We start from the raw sequence: 14,755 nt of genomic DNA on the forward strand, positions 1-14,755 counted from the left end.
ATTCTTTCTTCTCCTTTATTTTCTTCTCCTTTCTCCTTTCCCTTCCCCTCTCTCCTCCCCCATGTTTCATTCTCACCATTTTCACTCCGTTCCTTCTCTCCCTTCCCGCTCCCCCCTCTGCCCGCTCTCCTGGCGTTGCCCCCCCGCCACCGCCACCCCTCCGCTCCCCCTCTCCCGGCGGAGGCGTGCCGGGGGCCGGGCCGTGCCCGCGCCGTGCGGGGCCGGGGGCGGGCGGCGGGGCCGGGCAGAGCCGCACCCGATGGCCGGGGCGCGGCGGGCGGCAGGCGGCAGGCGGGGGGGGCGATGGCTCGGAGCCGGGCGGCGCACTCGGAGTACACGGAGGCGGAGGACAAGAGCATGCGGCTGGGCTTCCTGCTCATCGCCGCCGGGCTGCTCTCGCTGCTGGGGCTGGGCTGCTGCTGGCTGCGCCCGGCGCTGCAGGAGCGGGGCGGCGGCGGCGCCGCCAACTGCACGGTGCTGGCGGTGCGGCAGCTGGGCGAGCGCTTCGCCTGCACCTTCTCCTGCGGGGCCGCCTGCCGCGGCACGGCCCGCTACCCCTGCCTGCAGGTGCTGGTGCGCACCTCCCGCTCCGCCGCCCCCGCGCTGCTCCACGAGGACGAGCGGCAGCTCCGCTCCAACCCCAAGGTGAGCCCCGAGCCCCGGGGACCCCCCTCGCCGCGGCGTTGGGGGGCGCCCGCTGGGTCCTGGTGACGGGGGGGAGGTCGTGGGGTGGCCCTCGGGGCTGTCCCGCAGCTGTTACTCAGCAAAAAGTGGGCGTGTGCGCGTGCATGTGTTCGTATCTGGCTATACAAGCATGTGCGGACACGTATATATGTTCATATCTGTCTATATAAACGCGTATGTGCACGTATATGTATTCATATCTCTCTATATTAGTGTGTATGGACATGTGTGTGTGTTCATACCTATCTATATAAGCGTGTATGTGCACATACATGTTCATATCTATCTATATATGTGTATATGTACCTATATATACATATCAATCTCTGTGTGTACGTGCACATGTATCTTCATATCTATCTATATAAGCGTCTATGTGCACATATATATATATATATATGTACTCTCACACACCTCTTGACTCGTGGCCCTGAAACTCAGGGCAGGCGCTGCCCTGAAGCCAAACTTCCCTCCCTGCTCCTTTCATTCTTAAACTTCTGCATCGCGCAGAGGGAAACGGACCGGGAAGAAGTCGCAGCTTCCAGCGAGCCCCGACAGCATGAAGGCGATGCGTGCTGCTTCTTTCTGTCTTTAGAGGCAGTAACTTCATCCTGCTCTCTCCTTTTAACACCAAGTAAAGTCTCTCTTGGCAGCCTTCTGCCTGGGCGGAGGAGATTTTGCTAAGTAGTTCCCAGAAAATCAGAAAATCCCTGTCCCGAGAAGCACCCAAGCCCAGGTCCGATGCCGGAGAAGCAGATTTTGGCTCTCCAACAAGAGATGTGGCTGCAGAGCAGCCACGGGGAGAGCGGGCTCACATGTCGAGGCTGGGACACCCAGCCTCGCAGCCCCCACAGCCGTGGTCACACGTTGGAAGACAGGTTAAGTCAGCTCAGGGGCTGCGTGTTGCTTTTTTCCTCGCGGTCAGAAGTCAGCAGAGCAGGAAGCAGGACAGTAAATCTGACAGGATTTGGATTAAGCTGTTGGCACAGCTCAGACGCGATGAGCGATGTGGCTGCAGTGCTGGACGGTGGCGAAGCGTTGGCCCGTGAGGGAGCTTTGCAAACTTCACCTTTCCCCGGGGTTGGGGCTGTCAGCAACGTGCAGGGACAAAAAACCCTGGTGGTGTGGGGCAAAGATGCTGCGTGGCCACAGAAGGTGCAGCATCCAGCAGGGATGGGTGCGGGGTGCCCGGGCTGAGCATCTCCTGCAACATCCGTGGGTTCGGCAGGGACTCTCAAACCAGGGGGCTCTGACCCTGGCGGCTGCTGGGTGCTCCCTCTGAGCGGTTCAAGGGTTTTGTTTGGCTTTTACTTCTTGATCCCATCTTCTCCTGCCTTTCTGGAAGTCTGGTGGGAAGGTGGGGCACCTGGGCTGCAGTTTCTGCAGGGGGCACCCAGAGCCTCCGAAGCTACGACTGGAGCTCATTAGCCTGCTTGTATGCAACAACTAACAAGCAAGGAGCTTGTTTAATACCAATACAAAACAAGAATCAAAGTTGTTTAGGTCTGATTAGGAACTTAAATCCTTTTAAACCAAGTGAAGTATGTGTAGCTGGTACTTTGGTTTTCTTTCTTTCCCTTGCTTTAGTGTCTGTCTAGCTGGGCAGTGAGAGTCTCCTTTTTATTTTTGTCCCAAGGTCTCACTGTCTTCAAGAGCTTTTGGGATTTTTATGCTAAAATAGATTAGTCATAGCAACAGGCCAGGAATCTGATGGATTTAATTATCTGGGTCCGGTACGTACTTATGAATGAGCACTTGAGGAGCCTTTTAACCCTGCCTGTTTCCCTCACCTTCCCGTAGCACGCCTGCTCGTGTTAGTGTGACTAGACATACAGCAGGCTGATCAGCTCCCAACTAGAAGGAAAAAAAATATTTGAGCGATTTTGTTTTGGAGGGTCTTAGGATTTTCCATTCTGTTCAGCTGCTTCTCCTCCTGGGGTGGCTCTGTGCATATTTCAGGCCCTCGCAACATGCAACTGTACTGCATCAGCTGCCAGCTTCACTCCACCAAAAAAAAATCCCCAGTGTATCAGACTAAAATTATTCCACTTTCCGTAATAGAGTGGGCTGGTGTATAAACATACACATGGTGGTTATGAATCTGTCTATTCCAGTGAGGTCTAGCTGCAGGAAAAGACTTTTTTTTTTTTTTCTTCTCTTGCGTCCTAAGACGATCACATCGCTGTACAGCCCAGGATTCATTTAGCTCTTAAAAGATTATGTAGCTGGGTCAGAGTTAATCCAGAAATGTATATAAAAAGCGCTGCACGCGATTACATTTGTGTTCAGTCTGAGTGATTTGTGGATTTCCTTTTTTTTTTTTTTTTTTGTCTCAGAGGAAGAAATTTCAGCAGGGCCACGGTAGCCTTTCTTCAGCTGCGCTGATAGCAATAATCATTTCCGAGATAAGGCTTAGGGAGGATTAATTGCGAAGTCAATTTGCCGCTGTCGTTCTGGCCGTGGAGCGAGATGGCAACACGCACAGGGAGCGTGGGGACCAGGCTGGGGGTTGGCTGGGTAAAGCTGTGGTGGAGCACGTCACCGCCACCAAGATCTGCTCTCTTGCTCTTCAGACTTCACGCTTTTCAACTTAGACTGCAGTACATGGGTCTGTAGGATTAGCCTTTTCAGCCTGCGGGTGCGAGGGTCATGGCAAGATTCGTGGGTCCAAATGATCTCTGTCTTGCCCGGAGGGGTCTTCCTCAACTCTGCCATTTTGTGTGGCTCTTCTCGGGAGCACAGCGTGGGCTGCAGAGCCTTGTCTGCACTCCAGTACGCCGTGCTGCTCGTTCTTCAGGTCTCACATGGGATTTGTGGTGAAAGCCAGACAAGGTATAACCCCCGGCACCGTGAGCTGTGGGGACTTATTTTTCTGTGCTTATGCATCACCTCCCACTGCTGCTCCTCACCAGCAGGGTGGTCACGGCAGCACTTCCTTACTCCCAGGCCATGAAGATAACCCAGAAACGTGTGGAGATACTTGCACAAGTCAGGAGGAGCTCATACGTTGCCTGGAGATCAGGAGTCAGACAATGTTAGTTTTAGTGGTGTGTTGTACTTTTTCAATGATATTTACCTAGAGCATCTTTACACAAGCAGGTAAATTAGGGGCTAATTGTCACCCTGCTATAGAGTGGCTGAAGTGGGAGGTCATTGTGTTTGTTTCATGCCTGTTTGCTTTCTTTACTGAAAGGGTTGTGCAGCATTGGAACAGGCTGCCCAGGGAAGTGCTGGAGTTGCCATCCCTGGAGGTCTTCAAGACAGGTGTAGATGTACAACTTAGTAGCATGGCTGAGGGGTGGACTTTAGTACTAGGTTAAAGGTTGAGCTAGATGATCTTAGAGGTCTTTTCCAACCTTGGAAAGGATGCTTTTCAGTGCCGTCAGTTTGTATTTTGATGCATTGACTTGCTTCTACTTTGGGCCCTGATATCTGTTTGCAATTGAGATTTTCTTGGCCTTTTCATGCAGTTGACGTCTTCCAGGCTTGAGACAGCTTCCCCTCAGAGCTTACCAAGTCTGCCTTCTTTTTCTTAAAAACGTTACTGAATTAGGCAAGAATTAGTCTTTGAAAAGCATGAAATGCAAACCGGAAGCTAAACTAGAGCTCACACCTCTGTCCCTCCTCCATGGTATGGTCCAGTGAAGCATTCAAAATAACCAAGAGTCTTTTCAGGCATCTGCAGGGACACCAGAGGGTGAGCACCTAGCAGCAAACACATGCCAGATACAAAGCTCACAAAAACCTTGGTGTGACGGTGTATTAGCTGCTCTCTGACACTGAATTGAACCCTGAGTCATCTATCTAAACAGTGGCTTTGATTGAAGAGAGAATATTATTAACCTGATACTGATTTTGAGCTGTGTAATTGGGACTGCATTTGAATTGCATAATAATATTATTGTTGCTACGATATGGTGTAGAAGGTGCGCCGTGTACCAATAGGTCCTCTGAAAAGGTCTCCACACTATTAAGTTTATTCTGAGTGTCTCGGCCTAAGTGCTGTTCTCCAACTTCTTTGTAACTGGTTTAAGAAAAGACATCAAAGTAGTATAAGGTGGGACACTTCCACTGAAAATGGATGTTGCTGCTTGAACTGCAATTAAGCACAGGGCATCCTAGCTTGCTTTCGGACACTTGGCATTTATTTGCGTTTTATTGGTAGGATTTCATACCGTGTACTGGGGGGAAGGACCGTAGAATTAACCTTTCAGAAACTGCCTGTTGCCAGAGCAGGAGGTCATCCCCTCCTCATCCACCACATCACAGCAGGGGAAGTTGCCAGGTTATGATTCCCTTCTATCCACATGCTGACTGTGCTTTGGAGGGGGATGCAGCTCATCAATCAAAGTGCCCAAGAAGTGTGCTTGGGAGGCTGAGAAATGAAAGCTCCACCACCTACATGGATCAGAAGGACCCAAAATGAGTATCAGGTTAGTGGGAACCATTCTGGGGAGGCAAACCAGCTCCGGTGTCTGTGCAGCAGGTGACAAATCCAGGCTGGAGTTGGACCTAAGGTGTTGGCCATGGCTCAAGGCCCTTGTCAGGTTGAGGGGGTGCTTCAGGGAGATACGCAGGATTCCCGTGATGACAGTATTTCCTCAGGTAGGGACTGCTCCTTTCTTTGAGACGGCCAGTCCTCGTCAGGTTCAAGCAATGAGGTCCCAATGATTTATGGCAAGTCCCCGTGTGTTTCCTTTGTGTTTTTCCCATGAAGATAGGTGTTCCTGTAGTTGTTCCTAAGCATGAAATTCAGAATGGGAATACAATGGTTCACCAGGTCATGAACTTTGTGGAGGATCCACACAACATTTGGGGGACATGAAAGGTATCTGAAGGATCCAGCTAGTTTTGCCAGCAGAGAAGTGATAGTCTTGCTGCCCATGCCTCATGTAATGTGGGGGTAGGTTAAGCTGTGTTACTCAGTTTGTTTGTCTGTAGTGATTTCTTGTATGGACGCCTAGTAGTGACAGGAGGAATTGCGCTTGGACAGCGATACCCTAATACTTCCAGTACTGGATTCAGCTGACCAGTTGCCTCTTCGTGTTGAATTCCCAGTGGCTGGGAGGGAAGGGTGGTGTGTCAAAGACATGTGGTCCTGGGCAGCCTGCTCTGGGTGTCCCTGTCCAAGCAGGGGTTGGACCAGATGGGCTCCAAAAGGTCTTGCCAACTCAACCATTCTGTGGTTCTGTGAAAGATGAGACTCAGAAACAAGGTGTGTGGGTTTTGTGCCACCCAGAGCTGCATCTCTGAAAGCCCACGTGTGCCGAGGTAGGGGAGAGACTGCCCTTGATCTCCTTGGGCTTTGAAGCATATGTCTGAGGCTGGGATCTGCACTCAGCGTGCTGCGCGCTCGGCTTTTGTTGGCTTCTCCATGGAAGAAACAGACGCTGAACCTTTCTGCTGAACTGGGGCTTTGAACAGTTTGTGCTTGTTACCTGTGTCATGACAGTGGCAGAATAAGTGTCTTGTGCCAACAGATATCAACTAGATATCAGATATCCCATCATCTGGGATTTGCTGGAGTATTTTATTTATTAGCACGGTGCTAGTCAAAACTGGTGATTGTGTGTCCCACTGCAAATAGGAAGTGATTCAAACCCAGTCCAGGCAGCTGGTAGGAGTACTTCAAAAGTAAATGATTGCTTTTACATTCATCGTGCAAAAATAAGGAAAACCAACAAATACATCAGGTGTTATGTGGCAGGTTGGTTTGATAACAGAACAAAATGTGATAAAGCTTTTATTTTGTTTGTGAACACTGGCATATTCTTTTCTGGTACCTGCAGGCTGTAACTAGCGATTCAAGTAAAATTTTGGTTTTGTTTCTTTAGAGCTCGTACTAATTATTCTTTGCCCGTTTCAATAATTATGGCATTATGAGGAAAATGCAGAGAAAGTGATGCATCGTTATTGAGCACAGAAGTAACTGTGTTTTCCCACATGTGCTGGCAGTGTTCGTACATCCCTCCCTGCGCCAGAGACGATCAGGAGAACTCTGAGAATGTCACGTACAAGCAGAAATACTGGAAGGAGAAAGTGGGCTCGCAACCCTTCACATGCTATTTTAACCAGCACTTGAGGTAAGTAGTCCACATTTGCATAGACGGATGTGCTTACACATCTGTTTAACAGCTGTGTATGGGTTCTGTTTGAAAAAATATATACGCATACATATGTATACATACACACACGTGTAGTGATGTGGTTTAGAGCATAGTGCTTAGTGCAGAACTTTGCAAACTCTATTGATGAAAAGCAACATGGGAAGTGAAAAAGCGCTTTTATCACTTAAAGTAAAAATGCAAAACTCTAAGGAAGGTTTCCTTTAAACATGGCATTTTACGGCAAAGAACACGTTGGTTTTTAACACTCTGGTGTCAACTTTATGGCTTGGATATAATTGTTCCTTCCCTCAAGGGAAGAGAAACCATACTGTGTTTGGGAGGGGCTGGAAGAAAAAGGGAGACCAATAAATAGTACAAACCAACTCAGGAATTGTGTTCACAGAGGACTAATGAATCAGATACATCCAGTAAATGTTCACAGAACTGTCAGTTTTCATACATGCTTCCAGAGTAGAAAGTTGTAACTGAAAGCATCACCTCTTCTGTTTCAATTCTTCCTTTTACTCCCAGTGCTGATGGGACTTACACATGCACCAGGGTCATAGCTGGTCTCCTCCCTTCAGTAAACGGGATTAGGAAGGAGTGCTCTTGCCTGTCTCCTTCTGGTAGTGATGTGCTGGGAAATAAAAGGTGACGTGGTGGCTGGAACTGAGTGCTACCACAGTGTGTAGGCACGCTGGGAGGAATGTGGGAGAACAGCTGTGGAGGGGATCACAGGTCCATGTAGACAGGGAGGTGGAAAGATAATACTTAAGATCTCCTGATCAGCCAAGCTTTTGAGGGGTTTAGGCTCCAGTTCTGGAGGGATATGGCATGTGCTTGATTTGGTCAGCGTGAGCCATTTTGGTAGAGCTGAGGAGACTGTTCCTGGCTGCTAAGTTAAACGCTGAATGGATGTCTGCCCCACCAGTGACTAAAGGAGGGTGGGCGTCCTACACCACGAACACCCAGAAATTAAACAGGTGAGAGAGACTTGGGTGGGGAATGGCCTGGTTCAGGGCTAAGTATGGAAGTATTGGAGTCAGATATCTGCGTTCACTAAGACACAGAGGGAGGAAAATGTGAGGCCAGTGTGTGCTAGGAACTTGGAGGAACCGGGGAGCTGGAGCAGGCTGGCCAGCACAGAGACACCCAACTCTTGTGGGTAGCTCTGGGGGCTTCAGGTTTCTCCTAGGCTGGTTGTGGTTGTCCTCCCCTCCCAGGTGAGGCCATGGACCTAGTCAGCATGCCCAGGAGGACAGTCTGTTGTCCCTGGCTAGCTCTTTGCAGAGGGGAACTACCAGTGCTTTGTAGCAAAATCTAATTGTTTCTTACGAAAGGGGTGAAGCATTGTCTAGAGCATAAAGAGACTGAATTTTAGGGCACCCAGGGCAGTGGCATCACGCCTGGCAGGGCCCTTGCTGCCCTTGCTGGGACCCTTTGGTCAGCAAGGTGCTAGTGCTTGGTTCTGCTGAGCAGGAGCTAAGTGATGGCTTTGGCTCCACTGGGCAGGCAGCTGCTGTTGTGGTGAGCAGCAAAGGATTCTCAGAAACATTTGTAAAATGACAATTGTGCAGCACTCAGGCAAGTTTTGTTTTTTTTTTCCTTATATTTGCCGCATCCTATATTGTTCAATGTTATTGCCAAATGTTATGGCTGTCTTGAAACGCTGCCTTTTGCTGATTGTAGAACAATTTATATATGCTAGAAGGGAGGCTAACTGCCAGAGATACTTGAAGATAGCCTAAGCTGAAATGTGCACACCATCTGTTTTCTTCTGGAGATAGGAATGAGCTTCAAAAGATAAGTTTTGCTGACTAGAAAGGTGTTTGCTTAGGTATACTGCTGGAGCTATGATAACTAAAGAGCTTGCCAAGCAGGAAAAGATAAAACAAACAAGCAAACAAACAAAAAACAGATATACAAACTGGGGGAAAATTCTGTTCACTTCAGAATGGAAATGTGCACATTTTCTGTCAGCGTTTTAGTAACTGTGTGGTGGAGCTCACTCCTCCTTCTCAGTCTGTACAAAACATATACAATTACAGTGGCAGGTCCCTTAGATGGAGTAGTATTCATAATATTACCATTCTCTTGAGACGGTAGAATAAAATTCTAGGTAAGTATGAAGGTAATGAATTAACATCGTCTCTTCTTCATCAAACTTAATTCGGTAACACTGTCAGGATTGTTGCTGCGTGTGGAGCTCACTGCTGGGCAACTCCTCTCTTCAGTTTGGTGGGGCACATTTCAACAGGCTTGTTTGAGAAGAAGAAGCAAGTGATGCAATTAGTACGGTTCAAGTTTAGACAAAAGGGGTGAGAAGCAAATTTGGCAATTTCAGTCACTCTGTTAATATAAATAGCAAGACCCAGCACAACTTGCTGCCTGACATTTATCTAAGGCAACCAAAGCACGGCTTAGGTTTTGTGGATCTCTGATGAAGGCGTCAGTCTGCTGGCATGATGACGCTCCGGTCTGTGGGGAGAGCTGCCCAGCACGAACCAGCTCCCAGTGTTGCAGAGCACAAAAGAAACAACAAATTCAGATAAAGCTCTCAGGCTGCTGCAAAGGTTTGAGAAAGCACTGAGCTCTGGCACCTCAGTGCTGGTCAATCTCCCGTTGAGTGTCCCAAGGGGTCTGCAGTCATGACCACATACAAACAAGGGTCACATCTGCATGTCCTGGAGTGGCAGGTCTGAGGGAATGGGCAGGATGGAGGAGATCCTGTCACTTTGCATCAGGGGAAGTTCAGACTGGACATGGGGAAGAATTTCTTTGTGGAAAGGGTGACCAAGTGTTGGAGCGGGCTGCCCAGAGAAGTGGTGGAGTCCCCATCCCTGGAGGTATTTAAGAGAATCATGGATGTGGCGCTAAGTGATGTGGTGTATTGATGGGACTCAGTAGGTCAGGTTGATGTTCTTGAAGGTCTCTTCCAACCTAGATGATTCTATGGTTCTGTGATGAATTTCTTCAAGTTACAGGTCTCATTGCTATCAACCAAAAATCAATAAACAAGGGTCTCTGTCAGCTCAGACCCCTCAATCTCATGCCACTCAGAGATAGACAGAGCAACATATGTCAATTCATTTCTTATTAGTAGCTCATGTATGTGGCATCATTGTTCTTCAGCTCTGGGCTCATCTGTGACAGCAAGAATGCTTTGCTGCAGAACAGTTTGATCCATTTCAGAGTTTGCGGCAGGGTGCAGTACAGAAATTCATGCCAGATTTGAAGAGCAAACACTATTTAGTGAGTAGCGACCACCTGTATGGTGTTGGGTCTACCCTGTAGGACATTTCCATGGGAATAATTATCTGCAGAAGCCGAGGGTGCTGTGGGCATCGGGCTGCTCATCCATAAAGGGCGCAACAGAAATCTCAGTTTGCCTTGGTACACCACACAATTTTCTAAATTAATTCCCTGCAGTCAGATGACGGCATTGCTCTTTTTCATCCTTTCTTTCACTGTGTGGCCTGTGGAGCTGTTCTCAGGCCAGAGAGGGAAAGGACATCGCTGTCGGTAAGCCACAGCACTGCCCCTGCCTGAGGCGATCCAGCAGCGCCTTGCGGCAGTGGGAAAAAAACTACTGAGTGCTCATCCTAGTGAAGCTGAAGGGAGGTGAATCTGTGGGCAAAATAAGTGCATGCAGACTGCAAACGTCTTTAAATCTGGATTACTCTGAACGCAAAAAAATAGTTGTAAGGTTTTCAAGTCCTACACCTTCACTTCTGTTGCTTTTGCTGTGTCACATAAGTTGCGCGGTGTGGTAAATAAGTGAAACTTTTTGGTCCTGCATGGCTTTTTGGTAACCCCTGCAAGCAGTTCTTTGCATGGTGCTTGGTAATTGCCCCGAAGGGTCTGCTGGGGACCTGCTTCTCTCAGTGCCTGCTCTGAGCAGCCGGGCAGTGCCCAGCCGTGAAGCATCTCATCGTGCAGCGCCTGTCTGGGCAGCCTGGTCAGGGCCAGCAAGGCTGCAACTCTGAGCAAGAAGTCTCGCTAAAAAGAAGTGCTGTTTTCACCTTTTAACAATGAAAACAGATTTATGCCATCCTTATCTCTGCAGGGAAAGGGGAGGTATGTTTTCAGTTAATGTAGAGACTTTAGTTATGGTGGTTTTGGGTTGTTTAGTTGTTTGGGTGGTGTTGTATAGCATCCATCACTGTCTGCAGCAGCTCCAGGGCTTGGTGGCATGCACTGGGGCAGGATGAGCTCCCGCTCACTCAGTAGTTAAAATCTCCTGATTTTCACAGGGAAAATAAATATGTTTCCAGGCACAATATACCTCCTTGGGCTTCAGCATCGCTGCCTCCAGACCGGGGGAGTGATGCTGGGGGGACTTCCAGCAGAGCCACATCCTTGTGCAGTGAGGGCTTCCCCCGGGGATGGAGGCACCTTTCCTTTTCTGTTTCCAAGCCAAACACAGGCCTTCATACTCTGCCATCAGGCAGGTCACCTCTACAAAAGCAGTAAACACAAGTCAAAAGTGCTGGATACAAAACTGTGTTCGATGCATACTGACCTTGCAGTGCAAACCCAAAACTTTAACGTTATTTTGGGTGTATTCTGGGTGTCCCGATAACTATTTATTTTTCTTCCTGAGAAAAGGAGTTGTTTGCTGTGGAAGTACAGCCACAACACTCTCTTCTCTTTTTTCATATTTCTCTCTTTACCCTTCCACCATCCTCTCGTTTTCCCTGCCCACCCTTGGTAGCCTCTGCTAACTGCTCTCCTTGTTTCTACTGCTGATAAGAGCTACTGCTTTAGAGGTGGAATCCAGAGATTTCAGCTACATTTTTCTGCTCCTTTGGTCCACGTGCACCATTTCTGGATGGCTGCAACATTTTCTTTCTACTGTGGGCTTCCATGTTGTGGGCAGGTGATAACCACCAAGAGGTATGTTCTCCTGACAGCTACCTCTGGGTGCATTATTCTGATTCAAAAAACTTGCAGGCAGCTCTCTTGTATTAATCACGTCCTACTGTGTAAGCTGTGGAGCAAAAGTTGAAGGTTTTTGTACCGGGAGAGCAGGATGGACCCAGCTTTTGCTGGGCCATGAGGAAGGTTGGTGCAGAGCTCTGGCAACAAGCTCAGGGTATTTGCTGCAGGCAGGTTTTGTTCCTTATCCCTCAGTGTCTGCTGCAGAATGAGTTGTCCCAGGGATTTTCGCAGACGTTCTCTGTTTGTGCTTCCAGTGCCTGAGGACAGCTGCTTCGACAATGCAATGTCTGAAGAGGTGCTGTGAGCAGCTAACAGGGAATTGCTGCCTACCTTGTACGATCTAGGAATTAGACAGGGACTCTTGCTGCAACTAACATTAATAATAACATACATCTGAAAGCAGCATTCATCCCGAGACTTCACTAATGGCACCTCGTTTCCAAAAGGGAAACCCTTTAAATGACTAAGTTGTGAGATTCACAATCCCACCTGCAATGAGTGGTTTGAATCCATTACTGCTGTCACATCAAATATTTTCCAAAATCTCTTAAGATTCAATTAAAAGGATATCTTGGTCTCCCTAACTGCACTTTCTTTTCTTTAATTAAATCCAATTCTCTGATGTGTTTGCATGCCCTTTGTTTTTAAACTCTTTGATTAGTATCCACTTTAAAAAAAATACTTGAAATTCAATGTCTCTTGCAAGTTTAGAGCCAAGAGGATTGAATGCTGTCTATGGTCTCCTGGCCAATTAGCACTCTGTAATTCACAGGTGATCATACAGTAAATAGGAGGGAAGCAATATTATGCCTCCTGGGAAAGGATTTCCTCTTTGGGTGCTGTCATTAATTTGGCATAGACTGGTGAGTTTGCGCACATCACACTAATATTATTTCATTCACATTGCGGTCTCCGCATGTTTCTGATTATGTGTCTGGAGGATTTCGGCTGAGCAGCCTTCACATGCTGCCCTGTTGAATACACCTGGGTTTATTTTGATCTATTTTTATGTAGCTGAGTCTCAACTTTTATGTAGATGACCTGCTCATGATCAGAGACTTACTCTGCTGGTTCCTACACAAACAGAGATGCGCTGTGCTGGCATCTTCTGATTTGCAGATTAATTAATTTCTTGGTGCGGCAAAAAGGGGCTAATAGCACAGTTAAACCGCAGGGAAAGCAGACGGAGCCAGAGCTGAGGAAAACCCACCTGCAGGTGTCCAGACCAGCTTCCCAGGCTGGGGGGAGGCAGGTGGACACCTGGTCTTTCTGACATTTGGCCCGGCTGAATTGCCAAGCCTCTTGAGATGCCTCCTCCTTGCTGTTCTCCTCCTCCATCCTTCCCTCCGTTTCCCTTTGGCAATGTGCGCATCACTTACAGACCCACACATGGCTGTGTGTTTGCTACCCCTGGCAGAGGTGTGGGGGGCAGGTCCTCAGGGGGATCCCCAAATTCCCCCTGCCTGCTCGAGTCCTCCAAGCAGCCGAGGACGTGGGCTGGTTCTCCACCCAGACCCAGAGCACAGCCAGGGCTCCCTCAGGGGCCTCCGTGTGGCCTCCCAGACATGCCAGGGCTCACAGCTGGGAGGGAAGCTTTAACTGCACTTTCAGTTCATCGTGTGGTGTCTGAGGCCGTTTCAGGTAGATATGTGTAATTGCTGTCTTACGTAACGTTTTCCTGGAGTGGTTTTTCAATCCGCAGTGTGATATTATATCTCTTTGTGATTACCACGACCACAGAAAGACCTAAAGTACCAGCACTTTTTTTTTTTTTGGTCTGAATGAACTTTTTGGTCTGTTAGCACTGCAAGGGCAACGTCCTCGCGGCCTGCCGTGGGTGCTGATGAGAGACAGGCCAACAAGGCAGTGAGCGAAGCCGAGCAGGCCGCTTAATCACACCCAGTGCTGCTGCGAACAAAGTGCCTTAATTATTTTCATGGCAGATGCTTTCCCTTGGTGGCGGAGTGGGGCGGGTTTTCATCTCTTCCCGTTGCAGGCCAGACGACGTGATGCTGAAGCGCACCCACGACGAGACCGTCCTCCTGCACTGCTTCCTCTGGCCGCTGGTCACCTTCCTGGTGGGCGTCCTCATCGTGGTGCTGACCGCCTGCGCCAGGAGCCTGGCCGCGAGGGCGGAGGCCATCAAGAAGAAGAAGCACTCATAATCCGAAGGGCTGTGAGGGGGAACGGAGAAGCTGGGCCGGGAATCTCACACGGGGAGGCTCAACACACCGCGCGCCCCCGGCGTCCCATCTGATGGCGGAGCTGCTCTTGCCTGAGGATTAATCCTGGGAGACTGCCCTATGAAATGTCGGCTAATTGCTTCTTCTGCTACGGCAGTAAATAATTATACGCTACCAAAAAAACCCTACACTGCACCAAATATGCTGTGCTCTGTTAGTCCTCACCAGCAGCTGCCCGGGTCCTAGCGGTACTGAGAGACAGTTTCTGAAAACCCCTGATGTGGCTCATTTCATCTCTGCAAAGTGATCTTTGCTACTGTTTAATATCATATATTTAAAATATTTCCTTTATGATAGACTGTATTTCCAAAATAATAAAGGTTGGTTGTTGTTGTTTTTTTTTTAACCTTTGTTTTGTTGTTGTTTTTTTATTAAAAAAGCTTTAAGACAAAAATATCACTGTGCTGATTTTATTATTTTTCACTGAGTAGAAGAACGTCGCTTTAAAACTCAAACTTTTACTTCTGTCTAGACAAAATCCCTCATCATCACCTGCTTATTGTGAGGAAATGTAAAAACCTCTCAGAAATATTCCCCCCCATCCCCCCCAAAAAAAACAAACCAAACCAAAAAAAAACACAAATTACTGGAAAGGGTGATTAAATACTGGATCTAATTTTGTTGCCTCAGTGGTGTTCAGTCTCTACAGCTTCTCTCATCCCCTCTCAGTTGCCCCCAAACGCTGTCAGGCCATAAGGAGCAGACATTTCATTTGGCGTGGTTTTACCCGAATGCGTTTCACCAGAGACTCTCCCAAACAGCAGGGTGCCCCAGCGCTTC

At 48.5% G+C, this 14,755-nt stretch overlaps 1 protein-coding gene across 1 annotated transcript; it reads left to right on the forward strand.

Annotated features, from left to right (window-relative positions):
* Nucleotides 1-241: 241 nt before the first annotated feature.
* On the forward strand, nucleotides 242-14,369 carry KCNMB4 (potassium calcium-activated channel subfamily M regulatory beta subunit 4). The gene is made up of 3 exons (XM_035544094.2): nucleotides 242-645; nucleotides 6,640-6,767; nucleotides 13,729-14,369. Exons 1-3 carry the CDS (start codon nucleotides 304-306, stop codon nucleotides 13,895-13,897), a joined length of 639 nt encoding a protein of 212 aa, XP_035399987.1. The 5' UTR covers nucleotides 242-303; the 3' UTR covers nucleotides 13,898-14,369.
* The last annotated feature ends 386 nt before the right edge of the window (nucleotides 14,370-14,755 follow it).

Source organism: Cygnus atratus, chromosome 1 (assembly GCF_013377495.2).
Source record: "Cygnus atratus isolate AKBS03 ecotype Queensland, Australia chromosome 1, CAtr_DNAZoo_HiC_assembly, whole genome shotgun sequence".
Taxonomy (NCBI): Eukaryota; Metazoa; Chordata; class Aves; order Anseriformes; family Anatidae; genus Cygnus; species Cygnus atratus.

Excerpts from the sequence above, each read along its gene's own strand:
- KCNMB4 (XM_035544094.2), top strand. The coding sequence starts at position 304 with ATGGCTCGGAGCCGGGCGGCGCACTCGGAGTACACGGAGGCGGAGGAC. Across the intron at positions 646-6,639 it reads AGCTCCGCTCCAACCCCAAG|TGTTCGTACATCCCTCCCTG; the intron begins GTGAGCCCCGAG and ends ATGTGCTGGCAG. Across the intron at positions 6,768-13,728 it reads TATTTTAACCAGCACTTGAG|GCCAGACGACGTGATGCTGA; the intron begins GTAAGTAGTCCA and ends TTCCCGTTGCAG.